Raw genomic sequence first — 20,412 nt, forward strand, 5'->3', positions numbered from 1 at the left:
TTCAAGTCAAATTACCCACCTGATAATCTGCCTAGTTTTTCATTCTAAATGACTTTTTTCTAGACCCCAATATTTAATACAATAAAAATAAGTCATCTGTGAATAGTAATTTTTCACGGAAAAAGATACAGCTTGTGACAATGGCCACGTCTGATCCAGAAGTAGTAACAGTAAATAAGGCCATAAAGTAAATAAAAAAGTGTTCCCACTGAAATTAAAATAAGTAGCCTTGGTTAGGTACCCAAGATGTGAACTAAATATAGGTTTTACTTGTATGCTTTGAACCCTGTGTTTTAAGTTATCATTTATTCGGTGCTCATATGTGTCAGCCATTATGCTAGATACCCTTAAAACATCCTCACTGAAACTCTATATGACTGATATTATTTCCCCAGTTTATATTACTATGTATTTTCAATATCATTTCCCCTAAATAATAGTTAAGAAATTTGGGACAAAAAGAGGTGAAATGGGTTGCCTAAGGACACACACCTAATAAGGAAAAGAGCTGAATATGATGTGCATATCCTTGGTAAGAAGACTGTCAAAAGACCTAAGTTTGAGTTCTTGTTCAAGTTGGTGAGTTGAGCATATATTTCTCTACCTCATCCCTCCACATCCAACTGTAATGGTGTAAATAAGTATAAAAGGGAATGAGGCAAAATGACTGACTGGAGATTTGACAGGATTCTCTGGGACTATACTGTCGATAAGCCAGAGTTGTGAGAGCTGAGTCGAGGACATGAGCAGGACAGGGCTTGAAGAGAGGTGAAAACTGCTTTTCCAGCAGACTTTTCAGAAAGATTTTAAGCTCAAAGTTAATTGGTATCAAGAGCGGAAGTAGAAAATGAGACAGACATCAAGGTGATAAATTGAAGGACTTCCTTCAGTTACACAAGTTGGCGCATCTCTCCTTGTGGGCAGTAAGGATATTTTTTCCCAAACTGAAAACCAAGGACGATTCTGTAAGTAGATGAAAAGAAATACCTGGGAAGAGCTAAAACTTCTAAAATTGGCCATTAGTTCTCCCAGAGTAGAGGTCTAGGGTGGGCCAGAGACTACCAACTTCCTTCTCAGGCATCCTAAAGTGATTGAAGCCTAACAATCAAGGAAGAGGTCTACTGAGGAACTAGGCCTACACATCTGACCCAAGGTTCCCTGTCCTCTAGCTATGAAAATTAACCTAGCCCTTCAGTCAGAAAATTGATGACTAAGGATCACATTTGAGATAAACTGGTACCATAAAGAAGAAGATCTGGTAGGAAAAAGTAAAACAACCAGACCAGGAACAAACAGCAATAATGCAGGCAACAGAAGACAACTTAATAAGTATTTTAATTTTCTCAAAGAGATTTAAGAAAATGAACATACAATTATGAAAAACAATTGGAGCAAGAAAGAGTTCATAGAAATTAAAAGAGATTGCCAGATGAAAACTAATTTACTAAAAAGGAAAAAATAAGAAAATTTCCTACAAGGGAAAGTAAAGAGAAAAAGATGAAAAAACGAGAGAAAAGTTAAGTAATATGGAGATCAATCTGGAAAGTCAAGTATGTCACTATTAGGAGCTCCAGAAAGACAAACGGATAGGAGAAAGTAATTTTAAGCAATCATAAAAGAAATTTCTGAGTGGGAAAATCTAAAAGGGCCAACTAAGTGGTAAGGTTGATGAATAAAAAGAATCGCATCTAAGCACATCATCATGAATATTCAGAACCCCAAGGAAAAAGAAAAGATGTTAGAAGTTTCTATGAAGAGAAAAGAAACGAGTACCAACAAAAGTGTAATAAATCAGGTTAATATCAAAATTTTTTTTGCCGGCATCAATGAATGCTGAAAACAATGTCTTTAAAATTCTGAGGGCGAAATTACTTTGAACCTATAACTCTGTATTCTGACAAACAATCAATCATGCACAAAGACATGTTCTCAGACATGGGAAGACTTAGAAATTTTACTTAGAAAGTACCTGAAATGCTTAGAAAGTATTTGAAATTATACTCCAGGGGATGAAAAAAATGAGAATTCTAGAAATAAGAGGACCTGTATCCAACATACTGTTGGATTCAAAATTCCAATAATTTGAAAAGATTTCCATGATGGTTAGTCTCCAGAAGACCCAAAGCAACTTGTACAAATTATGGGACTCCAACAAGAATGCCTTCAACAAAAATGTGAAATTTTCTATAACAAATAGTATGTTGGATTAAAAAGTTAGATGATTTTAGAAATAAGTAAAATATATCGTTCCTTTTTATCTCTTTATCATGAAAAAGGAAAGCAGATGTCAATCCCAAAGGCAGGGGAGCAATATGTGAAAAGTCTCCATGCAGACATATGCAAACTAAAGGAAGCATGGTTTTGAGCAACCGATCTAGAGAGAGATAATCCATTGGTCCTTGAAATTTGGAACATTCTGAAAATGCACAGATTCAGTTATTCAAGGTTCATTTCTTACAGGCAACGAATAGACAAAGCACAGACTTTTTGGGGGGTTTTGGTTTTTTACTGCAGTGACAGGTTATAAATGCCACCATCTTCAATTTCTAAAAATACAGGAATAGCAAGAGAAGTAGGAGGACAAAGAAAGAAAAGTAAAAAATAGAAGACACTATTTAAAATTTATGGATGCAAAAATCAAGGTAACCAGTAGAATAATTAAAAATATAATTAATGAAACAAGGAAGAGAGTAGGGAAAGAAAAAAATGAAATATAAAAAAGCTAAATCCCACATTTGTCACATTCGAGAAGCTCATGATGATTATTTTATTTCCTAAAACCCATAATCCCTATTTTCCATTTTTATGTTCCTCATTAGAGGTATATTCCTACCTATACTTCCTGTCATGCAAAGTCGACTTTCAAATTCATGTCCAAATGTTTGTGGTCTCTCTTCTGGCTCTTCCAATCTCACGTCTAGGCCTTATGCCTCTCACTGGCAGTTTTTCAGGCCTCCCCTGACCTCTGCATCTAAGACCTCACCATAAAGGACAACTAAGAGTGTCAAGAAATGGCAGATGACAAGACCTGCCAGCTACCAGCTTGAAAGAAGTCAGGGACCCACAGGGTGTCATTCCAAGCATGCTGGTGAGGAAAAAAAAATGCTTTGCCCATGAGTTAACCTGCTGTGCCTCTGCCCTTACTCTCCTGCTGTCTGCATCTGGAAAATGCTTCCCTTACAGGTTTGAGCCAGAGAGCAAGAAAAGCACCCAACTTATTTTTGCAAGAAATTTTGGATTTTCGGTTTCCACCTCCCTTGCCTCTCAAATTCCAATTTATTCATTCACATTTGAGAATGGAGCAACTAGGAATAGCTTATTCTTTGACTGAAATCTTATCAGAGAGACTGGAAAACTCAAGCTCCTAGAGCTAAGGGAGCTAGTGACAAGAAGGCCAAGACTAAAAGGAGGAAAGAGAAACAGGCACCAAAATAAAATAACACTTCAGTAAAACCATCCATGGGAAAACAGTGCAAATGTATCCACAATTTACAGATTGCTATGGGGTAGAAATTTTTAAAGTACTTAGTATGTTTCTATATTACAATATTTTAACCACTTATTGAACACCTTCTGTGTCTCTTACACTCATCTTCTATGTCATTACCACCTCTCAGTACCTTCCAGTAACACTTTCTTTCTATTCTTGAAGCTAATCTATTCTATCTCTATTCTTGAAGCTCATTCCCGCCTCAAGGCCTTTGTTTTTACTCTTTCCTATTTAGAACATGATTACCTCAACTTGTTCCATGGCTGTCTCTTCCTTATCCTTCATTTCTTAACTCAGAGGTCTTTCCTGACCACCCTAATTAATGCAACCTACCCTAACTCTCAGCTGTTCTTTATCTTATTATCTATTCATATCCTTATAGCACTTGTTTCTATCAAGAATTATTTATTGTATTTATTTTGCTTGCTGATCATCTGTCTCTCCCCACCCCCACAAAAACATGTCCATGAGGATAGGGATTTTTATCTGTCGTTTTCACTATTATATCCCCAGCATCTATAGCCCTAGCCAGACACATGTTATATACTATATAATGTTTCTTAAAAGAATAGTACATTCCATACATTATCCTAAACTCTTTATCTATATGATTGTTTACTCTTTACAACAATGAGAGGTACTCTACACCCTTTCAAAATAAAGACATAGAAAGAGTCAAGTAACTTGCCCAGTGTCACACAGTAAGCCAAAGTGGAAGTTCTAGGGTAGGTTTTTAATCCCCAAACCCTTCCTCCTAGACACTATTCTGTACTGCCTCCCTGAAATTTGCAAGACAATTTCCAGAGGCATTGAATGTGGGAAGTCATAAAATGTGGTCCTTGCATTTGAAGGTCATGTAGAACTAGTTGGGGAAATAGGACTTTTACATAAAGAGACAAACAGATAATAAAAAGCAGCAATAGCTGCTCTCATCATAGCCCCTATCTTAAAGGTGCAAAAACAAAACCTGAAATAAATAAAGATACAGCATTATCCTCAGTGACCCACCATTCCAAAGCTCAGTACCTGTGATCTCTCTGCCTTCATAAAAAACTTGTTATTCATTCTATCCCTACCAATAGGATCATTCACAATATTGGATTGCCATATTTTTTGGGTGTCTAAAGCTGAAGGTGCTAAGCATTTACAATTTTTAATTTTGAGAATAAAGAGAGGAAATAAGTAAACATTATGTAGTCTTTTCATTAATTAAAACGGAAATTTCTGATTATGTAAGTGAGGTTCTTAATCTTTATCCAGTAAATGAAATAAATTTTAAGCGGCAACACTCCTAAAGAAGAAAATTGTTTCTGGATTCTGATTTATTTTTAATTATATCTGCATATAATAGATACATACACAGACATCGAATGAATGAACTCACAATTTATAAGTTTTTTTCTAATATGAACTATTTGTCATCGTAGAGTCATAAGGAAGGAAAGGTTGCCAACAGAGTGTACAGAATTATTTCTGGAAGATGATTTTTACTTTTTCAAGTATCTCCAATAGTGGATGCATTTTATATTATTCTCAGGAAACTTTAGTATTCCTAGTTGTTAATTCTTGGGGGTTTTTTTAGGTTTTAAAAATTTTGAGTAATCTCTATACCCAACACGGGCCTTGAACTCACAACCCTGAGATCAAGAGTCACACACCCTTCCGACTGAGCCAGCAAGGCACGCACGTAGTTGTTAAATTTAACGTGTGAATTCTTTCGAATCTGAAACTCAGAAATACTGGTGATTGGATTTTTTTGGTCCCTTTCTTCTTTCCTCATGTGAATATTGGGCCCTGCATGATAATCATACATGTATTTGGAGTCTTTAAAACATTCAGCTTGGATGGTCATGATTATTAATTTTTTAGTACTAGGTTCTTTCTCCAGTCCTTAACTACCGTCTTGTATTCGTAGATAGGAAATTAGAGCTATTAGTTTGCTAGTCACAGTTCACAGAAGAAAACCATATGAATTTTAAAATGGGATTTATCTTTTTTTCATAAATCATAGTAGTACTTAAAAATGCCCCCAAATGCTATGATCCCATAAGTATTTCTCTTCCACGATTTAAATCTTTTAAGATTGATTTTTAAAAAGGAGTATTCTTACAAAATCTTAAATCGGTGTTTTGCGATCAAAACTTTTTATTAATCTTAAAAATGCTGTTCATTACAGAGATGAATACTTGCCTGCATATGTTTTTTTCCTAAAGTTTTATTTATTTCAGAGCGAGCGAGAGAGAGAGAGTGGTGGGGGGAGAGGGTAAGAGGGAGAGGAAGAGAGAGGGAGAGAAGGCCACTCCCCACTGAGCATGGCCATAGCCTGATGTTGGGCTCAGTCTCTCAAACCTGAGATCATGACCTGAGACAAAATCCAGAGTCAGATGCTTAACCAACTGAGCCACCCAGGTGCCTAGGTTAACTTGCCTAGGTTAATAAAAGTGTATTTTCTATCCTTGAGACTAATATGAAGTATACAATTGAAATATTGAATCCCATGGCTTTTTCCCCCCGCTTTTATTTTTGTTCTGAAAATTTCAGAGTTTTGTGTAGGTTCACATTATGTAATTATATCAATTATATTTTGTTATATTTATATTTAAATATGTATAATTATATTAATTATATTTTCCTGAGCGATGTCATTTTTTTCCTACTTCAAATGTATTTGTCTATAACTTTCTTCTTAAGTCTCCTGGGTGCTTCAAATTTGGTATGTCCCGGATTGAAAACATCGTTTATGACCTTTCCCACTTCCCTGACTTTTTGTAATCTCTGTCATTTGTTTTCCCCATGCTAGTACATGGCACTTTATTTAGACGCTATAGATGGACAAACTTGATTGTTTGAACCAAAATGGGAACATTAAAGGAACATCACAGCCCTCACTAATAACATTGTGACTTTGCTGTCAGGTGTAGAATCCTTCCTTCAAGAAAAAGCTTGTGACCATTTTGTATGGCTTGTCTGGAAATATCTGTAGATCTTCTGTTTTACTAAAATATTTTTTGTTCTAAAAAAATAAAAATAAAAAATAAAATTCATGTTTTCTAGAGAAAGGAAGGAAGGAAGGAAGGAAGGAAGGAAGGAAGGAAGGAAGGAAGGAAAAGAATGAAAGAGAGTCATGTTAAGATAATCTAAAACTCACAGTAAAAATCCTTATCCTTGAGAAACCCGTGAGCTGGGGGCTCTGCAGTGACCATCACCTGGGGCTGCGGCGGGGGCACCCAAATGTTTCCGTCTTTACGTCCCCCTCCTCACGTCGACCCCGCAGCCGCCAGCCCCGGCTCACCCCCCACCCCAGCCCACCCTGCCAGCCCGTCCTGCCACGGCGCTGGTGGTGGCCGCGTCTACCTGATGGCGGCGACGAGGCGGGGGCAGGGGTCCCGGCCTCCCGCAGAGCAGCACCGCGCCGAGTTGGGAGACCCCAGCCGCCCGCGAGCACAGAAACGCTAAGCCCGCCACGGAGGCCGAGCCGCGCGGGGGGCGGGGAGGCGGCGCAAGGACCCGGGCTGGCGCCCGCTTACCTGGGGCGGCTCCGCTCCCCAGTGGCGCGGCGGCCCCTGAGCAGCCCAGGGGAAGAGGCTGTCGGACAAGGACTGTTAGGACCGGCCGGGCACTGCGGGCTCGCCAGAGGCTGAGGCGGTGGGCTGGCAGAAAATGCGAGATGCCTCCAGGCCACCCGATTCCCCAGTGGCCTCCCTCCCTGGACCCGCGCTAAAAAGTTTCCGCTGGTCCCCATGGCAACCCTGCCGCGCCTCAGGAGCAACTTAGAGTCCGACCGCCAAAAAGAATAAACACTAAAGTGAAAAACAAAAAATCCTCATACTTGACCAAATGTCCTATTTCCACCATTATGGGAAAGCTTTTCCCAATGTACTGTTCCTATCATTATATATTTTCCAGCCCATTTTCTTCAACCTCCACCTTCAGTATTTCCCAGAGTAAAAAAAAAAATTGTCAACTTGTCATATTTCTGTAAAATGGTTTGTTCTGACCAACTTTCCATTACAAACATAAAATGATGACAGGCAGACCACTGCTAAATTTTAACAGTAAATAATAGACGAAACTAAATTCAGAGCAGGAAAATTAATTTCACAAGAGAGTACTTTACCTTGATATTAAAGTCATCATCTGATGTAGGCCATGAATCATCGGCACCACGGTAAACAGAAAGACTTTAGGGCAAAAATATACAACAAAACGAAGTTCATTAAAAAGAAAAATTGAGTGAAAGGTCAGCTATCTGTTTATTGAAAGAAGTTTGTTGATATAATTAAAATTTGGCCTCTGTTTTTGTTACTAAGTTTTTATTTTAATTCCAGTACCATTAACATGCAGTGCTATATTAGTTTCGTGTATACGATATAATGATTCCGGAATTACATACATCACCCAGGGCTCCTCATGACAAGGGCATTCCTTACTCCCTATCTCCTATTTCAGCCATTCCCCCACCCATCTCCCCTCTGGCAACCATCAATTTGTTCTCTATAGTTAAGAGGCTGTTTCTGAGTTTGTCTCTCTCTTTTTTTTCTTTTGCTCATTTTTATTGTTCCTTAAATTCTACATGAGCGAAATCATATGGTTCATGTCTTTCTCTGACTTGCTTCGCTTAGCATAATACTCTCTACTTCCATCCATTTCATTGTAAATGGCAAGATTTCATTCTTTTCTATGGCTAAATAATATTCCGTTGTGTATATATACCACTTCCTCTTTATCCATTCATCTGTCAACGGACACTTGGGCTGACTATTGCAAATAATGCTGTAGTAAATATAGGGGTACATGTATCCCTTTGAATTGGTGTTTTTGTATTTTTTGGATAAATACCAAGTGGTGTAATCACTGGATTGTAGGGTAGTTCTATTTTTAGCTTTTTGAGGAAACGCCATACTTTTTCCCACAGTGGCTGTACCAGTTTGCATTCCCACCAACAGTCCAAGAGGGTTCCTTTTTCTCCGCCTCCTGGCCAACACTTGTGTCTTGTGTTTTTGATTTTAGCCATTCCGACGGGTGTGCGGTGGTATCTTGCTGCAGTTTTGATTTACATTTCCCTGACGATGAGTGATGTTAAGCATGTTCTTATGTGCCTGTTGGCCATCTGTATGTTTTCTTTGGAAAAATGTCTGCTCATGTCTTCTGATCATTTTTAAACAGGGCTGTGTTTTGGGTCTTGAGTTCTATCAGTACTTCATATTTGTATACTAACCCTTTATCAGATATGTCATCTGCAAATATCTTCTCCCATTCTCTAGGTTACCTTTTCGTTTTGTGTATTGATTCCGTCACTGTGCAAAACCTTTTGATCTTGATGTCGTCCCACCAGTTTATTTTTGCTTTTACTGCTCTTGCCTCAGGTCATAGAACTAGCAAAAAAATGTTGCTTCAGCCAATACCAGAGATTATTGCCTGTGCGCTCTTCAAGTATGTTATGATTTCAGGTGTCATATTTAGGTCTTAAACCCATTTCTGAGTTTATTTTTCTGTCCAGTTTCGTTCTTTTGCATGTAGCTGTTCACTTTTCCCAACATCATTTGTTGAAGAGACTGCTTTTTCCCCATAGGATATTCTTTCCTGCTTCGTCAAGGATTAATTGACCATATTCTTATGGGTTTCGTTCTGGGTTTTCTGTTTTATTCCACTGATCTATATCTCTGTTTTTATGCCAGTACCATACTGTTTGGATTAGGATAGCTTTGTATTATCACTTGAAATCTGCAATTGTGATACCTCCAATTTGTTTTTCTTTTTCAATACTGCTTTGGCTATTCGAGGTCTTCAGTGGTTCCATACAAATTTTAGGACTGTTTGTTCTAGTTCTGTAAGAAATGTCGTTGGTATTTTAATAGGCATTGCATTAAATCTGCAGATTGCATTGGGTACTATAGACATTTTAACGATATATGTTCTTCCCATCCATGAGCATAGAATGTCTTTCCACTTCTTTGTGTCATCTTCAATTTCTGTCATCAATGTTTTATAGTTGCTAGAGTACAGGTCTTTCAAACTTTGGCCTCTGGTTTTAAACAGTCTTAGTTCCCATAAGTAAGAGTGACAAGCAAAGAACTCTCTGAAATGTTTGGAAGTTAATCATACAAAAGTTAACCACAATGAATTATCACCTTACACCTGTCAGAATGGCTAAAATCAAAAACACAAAAAACAAGTATTGGCGAGGATGTGGAGAAAAAGGAACCCTTGTGTGCTGGTGTTGCGGATAGAAACTGGAGCAGCCACTGTGAAAAACAGTATGGGGGTGCCTTGAAAAATTAAAAATAGAAATACCATATGATCCAGTAATTCCACTACTGGTTATTTAATATATCCCCAAAGAAATGAACACACTAATTTGAAAAGATATATGCACACCCATGTTTATTGCAGCATTCTTTACAACAGCCAAGATATGGAAACAACCCAAGTGTCCATCAACAGATGTACCTCTCTCTCCCTCTCTCTCTCTCTCTCTTTCTCTCTCTCTCTCTCTCTCTCTCTCACACACACACACACACACACACACACACACACACACACACACAGAGGAATGTTACCTAGCCATAAAAAAGGAGGAGATCTTGCCATCTGCAACAATGTAGATGTACCTAGAGGATATTATGCTAAGTGAAATATGTCAGACAGAGATAGACAAATACTACATGATTCCACTTATATGTAGAATCTAGAAAGCAGAACAAATGAACAAACAAAAAACAGAAACAGATCCAGAAATACAGAGAATTCTGTATGGTCAGAAAGTAAGGGGGTGGCAAACAGACAACATGGGAGAAGGGGAATGGGAGGTTCAGGATTCCAGTTATAGTAAGTCACAGGGATACAAGTACAGCATAGGGTATACAGTCAATGGTACTGTAATAGCATTATGCAGTAACAGATAGTAGCTACACTTGTGCTAAGCATGGTGTAACATACAGAGTTGTTGAATCACTATGTTGTACACCTGAAACTAACACAACACTGTGTATCAACTATGCTTCAATTTAAAAAATAAATAAATACACAAATTTATGTTATTAGTGTGAATACTCTTCCCAGAGAGAATAAAAGATTAAACATTAGAAGGTCCAACTTCTTTCCTACACAGGTCCTGCCTTATATAAACTAGCAAGACCTTAAAAACCTTCATAGGCACTCAGATACCCAAGAAGAGAGACTGCTATAAAAAATAAAGTCCAGGTAATCGTGCCTCTATTTCCCTAGACACTGCCTAATAGTTTCTTTCTGTGAGCTCCCACTCCTAGATCACTCTTCTGCAGGGCTCAGCCGTACTCTCCAACTTTTCAATCTCTAGACTATGAAAGCACAGGCCCCCAAAACAAGGATCAGCTCAAATGACCAACAGTAGGAGCCATTTGCTGCTCCTGGAGAACAAGCTACACGGAGTTTCAGTCATCCATGGAGTCATCTCAACGTAGACATGTCACCAACTACCCAAATGAAGCTCTGTTATGGATATGACACCCAGTCCCACCCCACCAAACCCTACATGTACATGGAAGGGCATCAAAGAATTAGGAAAAGAGGTGGATGGAGGAGACCACTACCTTGGGCCATACATCTAGCACCAAGAAAAGCAGAGAAGAAAGTAAAAAAAAAAAAAAAAAAAAAATCAAGAAAAGATTATAGAAAAGTCATGGAGAAAAGGAAAAAAGTCTACAAAAAAAGAAAAAGCTTCAACGAAGTAGTGAAGGGTACTAGCCTAAAGAGAAAACTAGACTGGGAATCAGTAAATAGAGAACCGTTTAGAAAGATCCTCTAAATAGATGATAAATTTAATTAACGTAACATGGTCTACACCTAGATTACATATCCTTCACTTCTGGAAAAATCATTCATCTCAAGGAGAGCAGACATCACTACAGCTAAGAACTTGCGTGATTAGGTCTTGCTTATGTAAAAGCTATGTACTGTGGCTATAGGTTACTGAGATCCACCCCAAAATCTTTGATATGTAAAAATAAGAGACTAGTTACCACTGCACTAATTGCCTCTAGTTATCACTAGTTGTCAAATATACTAGAACAAATGCTTGGACTAACCTGGTTTCTTAAGAAAACTCTAAATCCGAGGTAACACATGACGACATTTGACTTTCTGAGTTGATCTGACTAGGATTGGTATCTTAATCCCAGTGCTGCTGAGGAACAGAAGAATGGGTGTGGGAGTCACACAGGCTGACAGTCACATCATGGCTCTGCTACTCATTAACTATGGAATCATGGGTCAATTAATCAACCTCCCTGAACCACAGATGACTAATTAATAAAAAATAGGCTATAATAGCACAGCTACTTTGTGAAGCTATTGTAATGACTACGTAAGTAATAAATGTCCAGCACATAATATAGTCTCTAGCCCAGAGTAGAACTCTCCACAAAGGCTTTTCTCTGCATTTCTGCATTCCCTCAGTCAACACATAATTTTAAAAAAATCCATAAAAATCCTACCTGCTTGATGTGTCTTCAGAACTCTCATCCACCACTAAAGAAAAAACCAAAATACATTTTAAATCAACAATAGAAAAATACAGATTAAAAGTATAAGACTGATGATTTGTTAAAAATTATTCCTTTGGGAACACACCTGGAAACCACACTGGAGGGAATATTAACTACACTATTGGTAGGCAGTTAATGCATTAAGAAATCTTACTTTCTCCTCTACGTTTACCAAATGCAAAAAAAGAATGGTATTTATCAAAATTTGGTACCTGTAAGTGAATGTTTATAATGACCATAATTGGAACCAAACCCTATGAGACTGACAGAAAATGCTATCATCAGCAGAATCATTATCACAGATGACAAAGTCAAACTTAAATAGCATGATTCTTCCGGACTTGCACGACTAGGAGCAGTTAAAAGAGACTGTATTTATATTGCTGTAACACAGCAGAACTTCTCCAGCACTTCAGCAGAGACTGTTAGGTATACGATGAAACACCTCATCACAAAGTTTGGTCTGTACCACGGTACTTTGCAGCATGGCAAAACACAGCAAACAGACTCTCTCGCGCCTTATCTCCAATTGCAAGGTAAGTATGAAAGTTAGTGATTTTAGTGCATCTGGTTTAATAAAGCATAACCTCTTGAGACTACCTACTTTCATTGCTAGAGAGTCTATCTGGACTCACCTCTTAGACGAGGATGGTACCAATGGTTAGTGCTAGGTAGTAGTACATAATGTCATTGTTCTCAGCCCTCCCCATTATGTGACAAATGTCCACAGAAATCACACTTTCTCAGTCCGTAAGGCACAGGTCATCAGATCCTACACTGATGAAAAAAAAACAGAAAAAACAAAGGACAAACGCAATCTTGAATCACTACATTCAATTACCTTGGAATTTTAATGTTTTAAACATCCAAGAAGATACCTACTGTATGATTGCAACTCTTTCACATTCTGGAAAAACTAAAACTTTTTTAAGTTAGGAATAAAGGGTTGCCACAAAAGGAGGGATGAATAGGCACAGCCCGGAGGACTTTTGAGGCAGTGGAACTCTTCTATGTGACACCACATGGGTGCATTGGGTGTACAACACCAAGACTGAGCCCTAATGTAAACTATGGACTTTGGGGGACAAGGATGACTTAATGTAAATGTAACAATGTACCACCGTGGTACAGGATGTTGACAACAGGGCAGGCTAGACACGTATGGGAACGTGGGGTAAATGGAAACTCTCTGTACTTTCTGCTATGTTTTGCTATGAAGTTGAAAATGCTCTAAAAAAGGAGGCCTATTTATTGTAGGGGGAAAAAAAGTATCCATTGAGTCTGCTATTACCATGTATTAAAGCAAGATACAGCCACCTTGAAAATCAAGATAAAGACCAAAGTTACAGAATATGGGTATTATCCACCAAACTGAACTATATGAAAATACATAAAGCAAAGAATTTGAATTGCAAACTTAGGCAAGAAAAAAACTGACAAATAAAACTGAATATTTTATAATTATAAACAGGGATTCACCACAATAGGAAACAAAACTGCATTATCTATATACTTAAAAGTTTCTATTCTCACTTTAAATCAGAAATCATTGTTTAATCTGAGAATCATAATGAAAGTTTAATCAGATAAAAAAAACAGATTATAATTACCTAATGTTGCCCTTGTAATTTATGTACAAATAAAAGTCAAAAAAGTAACCGTCACTTCAATTTAATATGGATGATGCTACTGAGATCAGTACCATGTTATATCACCATATTACTTGCTATTGAAAGAAAATCTGACTAAAAAGTAAGTCAGGGCTATAATTCCTGTGCAGAAAAGATTCCATACAGCAGGCCAAAGACAGCCACCGTTAGATCCCACCTGAACGGCTGGCCCTTGGTTGGTATCTGGGAGCCTGGATGTGGGCAGTGTTCCCACCATTCCATAACTGCTAAGAGTGGCTCTGCCTAAGTCTTGGTACCAACCAGGTGATTTATCCCGTATACTTGATTTCCTTCTGCGAACCTGGAATTTTGGTATATGCTAGGGGAAAGATGCCTACCTGACTGTCATTTAAAGAAAACTTCATTTAGTCTCTCGAAGATTCCTGTATTGGCAGACAACGTTTCACATGTGTCATCATAATGTGATGCTGGAGGAATGAAGCACATCCATACGCATAGAAACCTGCACTTGGCTTCCTCTAGACTTCACTCCATGCCCCTTTGCTCTGTGCTGATTTTGTTTTGTATCCTTTCACCGTAATAAACCACAGGCATGAGTACAACTATGCTGAGACCTGTGAGGTCTTCTAGTGAAAAAACACATCTGGGTGTCGTTTTGGGAGCCTCTAATACAACTGCATTATGTGGAATCTTTATGATTTGGGTTGATGTTTTGTACATGATTACAGTCAGAAGGTCATGTCACAGAACACCTTTCCTTCAATCTGTTTTTCTTACTATCTGCCTTGGAGATTTCCGTATTTCTATATCCATATGAATAAAGGCATAAAAGGAATATGAGAAATAATGATGTCAGAAAATAATGTGAAACAAGCAACAATCCTATTTTAATCAGGAAAAAAAGAGAATCCTGATGATTATCAATATGTTCTACAGTATAAAAGTTCCTGTAAAAAAATGAAAAGATCACATAAATGTTCTCCAACTAAATAGGGCTTAATTCATTTTTATGGTAGTTATGAATCAATAAGGTAACTGGGATAATTACAGAAAAATATATAACTACTGATTACACACTACTGATTATAGTTTTTTGTTTCCATTCTTTTTCTTAATTTCTTATAGAATTAAAGACATAATTTACCTATTAAAGGCAGTTGTTAACAAACTGGTCAAAAAGTCAAAAATTCTCCATCCAAATTATAAGATGAGTTATTCACTCCACCCTGAAAATAGTGGATCTGATCCTTAAAGACCAATAGGACTCATTTGGGGGAAAACAAAGTGAATTATCTTATATACATAGAGGGTTAAAAACTTGGTAATCTAATTGGCCACATATTGTCGTTAAGCCACAGTTTACCAATTTCTGAAAAAAACAGAAAAGCATGTCACATTAAAAGCGTATCAGATAAAAATTTCTATGTGACAATCCAGAAAATATTTTCAATCTTGGCAGACCATCATCACTAGCTCTGTCACTGTGGTACATGTACAAAGAAGTTGAGCATAAGGAACTAAGAAAATATGAGATACACTTTAGATTAGGTAGCCCATTACCTTAGAAGGAAATACATATGTCAAACATACATATGGTAGAAATGTGTTCTAATAGTGATAGATTCCAACACAATTTCCCCTAGCGCTTTCTTTAGAGATGAAATTCAAAAAGGAGCCATAAAAGTGGAGATATTAGAAGAAGGCAAATGAAAAGAGGATCAAGAGAGACATCACTAACAAAAATAGTCAGGTATTGACTTTTTTTACTGACACAGAATTTCTAAAGTAGTGAGAATTAATATATTCGGCATATCACCTTGTATTTTCTCCTTGGTATTATACCAGTATTCTGCAATAAAATATTTAAAAGAGGTCAGTTTCTCCAAACTGCTGGTCTGTAAACTATTTCTGACCAAAATTTAAAACTGTCAAAATACAGATGCATCAAGATTCCATATCAGAGATAGGGCCTGACAGTGGCTTCCTGCCTGTTGCTCCCAGATTCTTGTTTTAGTATTCATCCCAAGAGCATATCAAGGACTTGAGGAAAAACTCAAGTATCTCCACAAGAAACAGGTAAGAAAGACAACACTTTTCGTCACCCTTGACTCTTTGGTTTTGACATTTATAGGAAAATGTTGGCAAGTCTACTCACCAGTCTAGAACATTTTCCCTTGACCCTGTCTGGGTAGATACTAACAAAAAAGTCAGGTAGGACCTTACTTGATGTGTTGTTTTTCCATATTTGGACACAGAAAGTACCAATCATGTAAACAATAGACCTTACAACTCAAAAATTGTTGTTTTGCAAAGGCTACCACCAAAGAGCTTTTAAAAGTTAAATCCAACTTTCTTTTCAGTAATTTTATTTGATACAATTAATAGTCCTCCTTGAAATTCTTTTTTTTTTTAAATTTTTTCAACATCACTTCCTCTAATTCCTCTCCTACGAGTCCCCAGCCACTCCTCAGTCTTCTCTACCACTCCTACTCCTCCGTCCACCCCTGATAATATTGGTATTCCCAGGGTTTGTTCACTGGCCTTCTCCTCATTCTGTATGTTCTCCATCATGGACAAGCTCAATCTTGGCCCAAGCTATGACTTTGCCTAATAATTCTAATCAGATTATTTCAAATCCGCACCTCCAACCTGAAGCACATCTCCAGCTAGAAACTCCTAGTATTCCATTATCCAATTCCTGAAAATATGCTCCATGGATATTCCATCAAATTGAACATATAGACAAAAACCTGGTCTTCCCTATTCCCACTGCTCTCCTCTCTTCATCCAATAAAGTCCTACTCATTCTTCATGTCCAATTTAAATGCTAGTGTACAATGTGGAAACGTATGAATCTTCTTAGATTTCCTCTCCCCCTAACTCTCCACATTCAAGAATCATGAAATTGTATTAACTATACCTCTTTTCTGTCTCTGCTTTATATTTCCGCTGCCAGAGGCAAAAAAAAAAAAAAGGCCACCAACTGTTATTGTTATTTCTTAAATGAACAAAAAATTTTTAAGCAAAACGAATGAGAAAGGGGGCACCTGGGTGGCTCAATCAGTTAAGTGTCTGCCTTCACCCCAGGTCATGGTCTCAGGGTCCTGGGATCAAGCCCTGCATCGGGCTCCCTGCTCAGTGGGGAGTCTGCTTCTCTCTCTCAGTCCGCCCATCTGCACCACTTGTGCTCTATTCTCTCTCTCAAATAAATAAATAAATAAATAAATAAATAAATAAATAAAATCTTTAAAAAATTTTTCATTAAAAAAATTGAGAAAGACATAAAGCCTAGAAAAAGAACTACATTTTAAATTGAGCCTCCTGACTTTTTCAGTATAGTAGGGTGAAAATTTCATAATGGACTGATACTAGGCTAAGGAAATATAAGCTTCCCTTGTCTTCTAATCCTTTTACATGGTTCCTCTCAATCTATCCTCCACATGAGGGTCCAGCAAACTACCACCACAGGCCAAGTCTGACCGGCCATCTCGTGCTGTAAATAAAGTTTTATTGGAGCACAGTCACATCTACTCACCTACATATTGCTATGGCTGCTTTCATACTACAATGGTAAATGTAGTTGAGAAACCACACGGCCTAAAATATTCACTGTCCGGCCCTTTATAGAAAAAGCCTGCTGATCCCTATTTTATGCTCTAATTCAAATCCAATCTTATTAGCCTTCTGCTTCAAATTCTCCAAGGAATCCCTGCATCAAATACCACTGGCTCCCTCCCCAATAGCCATTCCATATTCTTCATTCTTGCTGGAGAACCACAACTTTATCTGGATATTTATTGTCCCCATACACAAAGAAGGTGGCCTCACCCCTGCTTCAAAAGGAGAAATGATTAGTCTAAGCTACTCACAATACCTGATTTACCAGTGACTGGTTTAGGAACAAGCATGTGATATAATCTAGCCTATAACATGTTAGAGGAAATTTACTGCAAGCCTCTGAGTTTTCTTCCTGTTTAAAAGAAACATATAAAGGAAAACAGTCCTTCCAGTCCATGGATATTCTCATGTGAGAATATGCCTGGAGCTGTTGCTAATTAGCCAATCAGAAAAGGAGACACAAAATACTGCCAACCTCAAAGCTGAAAAAGACACAACTGGGATCCTGATGACATCACTACATCATCAAAACAACTCTGGTTCCTATTTTTTTTAGTCACTGTTTTGTTTCAGTTTTTTTAGATTTATTTATTTATTTGAGTAGAGAGAGAGAGAGAGAGCGTGCAAGAGAGAGTGCACAAATGGGGGAAGGGCAGAAGAAGAGAATCTTCAAGCAGTCTCCATGCTGGGCACGGAGCCCGACGGGATGTGGGGCTTGATCTCATGACCCATGAGATTGTGACCTGAGCTAAAACCAAGAGTCGACGTTTAACTGACTAAGCCACCCAGGTGCCCCATTTTAGTCACTATTACAAGCCACCTACTATTTGCAGCTAAGAGCATTCTACCTAATTTCCCAAGGTCTACAGGGTAAGATCTACTCCTTTCCATAGTACCAAAAACTTTCATAAGCTTGCCTTAGGTAAGTATTCACCTCATTCCAACCATTCCCATAGCACACTTTTAATACCAGCAAAACTGATCTGCTCATAAATCTTCCAAAGTTCACTCGTACATCTTAGCCTTTGCACTGCTGTTCCCTCGGCAAAACACGTAATCTTGACGGATGTTCCTCCTGCCAAACATCGTCTTTCTGCCTCTTTACCTGGCAAACTTACTACTCAGTCTGCATACTTACCTTAAATTCTACCCACTCTCCTAAAACTCTAATTCCTCATGTGGACTTACAGTATCTGGAACATATTAAATAGCACTAAAAAAATAACAATGATAATTATAAGCACTAGGGGACTCTGGCACATAGTAAGCGCTGAATAAAGTAAATAATAAAAATTACAACGGTAATAACAAACTCCTGGAGGGCGGGGAGTGTGTTTTTGAATGTTTGTATTCTACAACATCGGAATAACACTTAGGAGCTAAAAGACACTTGATAGCTATTTGTTAAGTGAACAAATGAAAATGAGTAAATTGCAAAACCAAACCAACCTACAGAATTTCTTTAACAAAAGGCTACTAAGTTAAAGATTTCTTCATACGTTTCAGATTGTACAATGCACTAGGTGACACACCCAGGGAGCAATGGTAGCATTTTAGTTATTGCGAACCATTTTTGTGCTTTTATTATAATCCGTTGAGCCTCAGTTGCCCCATTTGAATATTTATTATGCTAATGTTTTGACTAATGGCAACAGAATATCTTGTTCTAACAAAATTACGGTATCGTGACAATTATGCAACAAACAGCAGAAAACATTGTTCTAATGAAGTCAACATCTCATTCTGTTTCACTCCTGAGAAATGAAGTTGTTAATGGTGAGATCTTGTTGACACAACAATACGTAAAACAACCTATGCTTCTCGACAAGGCATATCTTTTCTGACTTCTGTACCATAGACAGTTACCTTAAAAACACACACACCCACACAAAAACAGTCTCATTGGTATTGCTACACACTAGCTAAGTTTTGCAGTTCTTATTGTTTGCCATTTGTCTACAGTACCAGGATGGTACTGTGGAGTTCCCAGTTTTAAGGATAGCTCCTTTTTTAATGAGACAAATCACTAGGTCATAATATTTACTCAATGCAATCTACTTGTAAAAATTGAAAGATCCATTTTCATAACAAGTTTGATTTGTTATAATATGCTTATAGAGGAAAGATAAAACATACTAACTTAAAAATCTCTTTTTCTTATTTACACAAAGATATCATATGGGATTTTAGGGGTCATAACTAAAATAATGAATTTCTTTTCAGACAATACTGCCTCATATTTTAAATTACCTACAATTGACTTTTGTTGTTGTTGTTCACATTGAGGTACTTTATGTTTTTTTATTCTGTCCAGTTAGCCAGCTTACAGTACATCATAAGTTTTTGATGCAGTGTTCAGCGATTCATTATTTGTGTGTAACACCCAGTGCTCATCACTACACAAGCCCTCCTTAATACTCATCACCCACTTACCCCATCCGCCCACCCCCCTTCCTTCTTTAGCCCTCAGTTTGATTCCCGGAGTCCAGTCTCTCTCATGGTTTGTCTCTCACTCTGATTTCTTTCCATCGTTCATGACAGTAATACCTACAATTAACTTCTTAAATAATTCTGAATACTAGAATATTAAGAATGAAAAAAAAAAATAGGGGCGCCTCAGTGGCTCAGTTGGTTAAGCATCCCCCGACCCTAGGATCAAGCCCCACATCAGGCTCCCTGCTCAGTGGGTTACCTGCTTCTCCCCCTCCCTCTGCCTGCCACTGCCCCTGCTTGTGTTGTCTGTCAAGTAAATAAATAAAATCGTTACATAAATAAATAAATAAATAAATAAATAAATAAATAAATAATATGCAATTTACACATTGGGTTGGTTTGTTTCCTTGTTTTCCATTGCTCTTTCATTATCAAAACTTCCTTACTCTGATTTCATCTATGTTAGGACCACCAAAAGTAATTCACTCTGAAAAGTCTTACCTGGGTTCCTATTTTGTGAACAATTTTTAGGTCTTATTGCTTCTCTATGTTCGGCAATTAGCTGGCGAATGCTACGTATAAAAAAAGGGTGATAAGCAATGTTACTATTTTAATACTGATATGAGAACCATTTACCACATATATCATATTCATGAGTATTTCAAATAATATCAGAGCTAATATCAAAGCTTAAATTACCCCATATACTTCAAAT

At 37.6% G+C, this 20,412-nt stretch overlaps 1 protein-coding gene across 5 annotated transcripts in view; it reads right to left on the bottom strand.

Annotated features, from left to right (window-relative positions):
* The window catches only part of LOC123778677 (uncharacterized), a 177,951-nt gene that overhangs the window by 143,095 nt on the left and 14,444 nt on the right, over window positions 1-20,412 (bottom strand). Inside the window, exons 6-9 of one of the 5 annotated variants that reach the window (XM_087857854.1) lie at window positions 20,199-20,269; window positions 11,965-11,998; window positions 11,557-11,651; window positions 7,608-7,671 (exon numbers count right to left, since the gene is read on the bottom strand). In XM_087857854.1, coding sequence (XP_087713980.1) covers window positions 11,576-11,651; window positions 11,965-11,998; window positions 20,199-20,269 — 181 coding nt within the window. In that variant the 3' untranslated portion in view covers window positions 7,608-7,671; window positions 11,557-11,575. Of the gene's footprint in view, window positions 1-7,607; window positions 7,672-11,556; window positions 11,652-11,964; window positions 11,999-12,650; window positions 12,793-20,198; window positions 20,270-20,412 lie in introns of those variants that run through there. The other 4 variants (XR_015722490.1, XR_015722492.1, XM_087857853.1 and 1 more) reach the window with 4 other exon arrangements.

Source organism: Ursus americanus, chromosome 31 (genome assembly GCF_024610735.1).
Source record: "Ursus americanus isolate L20-20 chromosome 31, mUrsAme1.1.p, whole genome shotgun sequence".
NCBI classification, from domain to species: Eukaryota; Metazoa; Chordata; class Mammalia; order Carnivora; family Ursidae; genus Ursus; species Ursus americanus.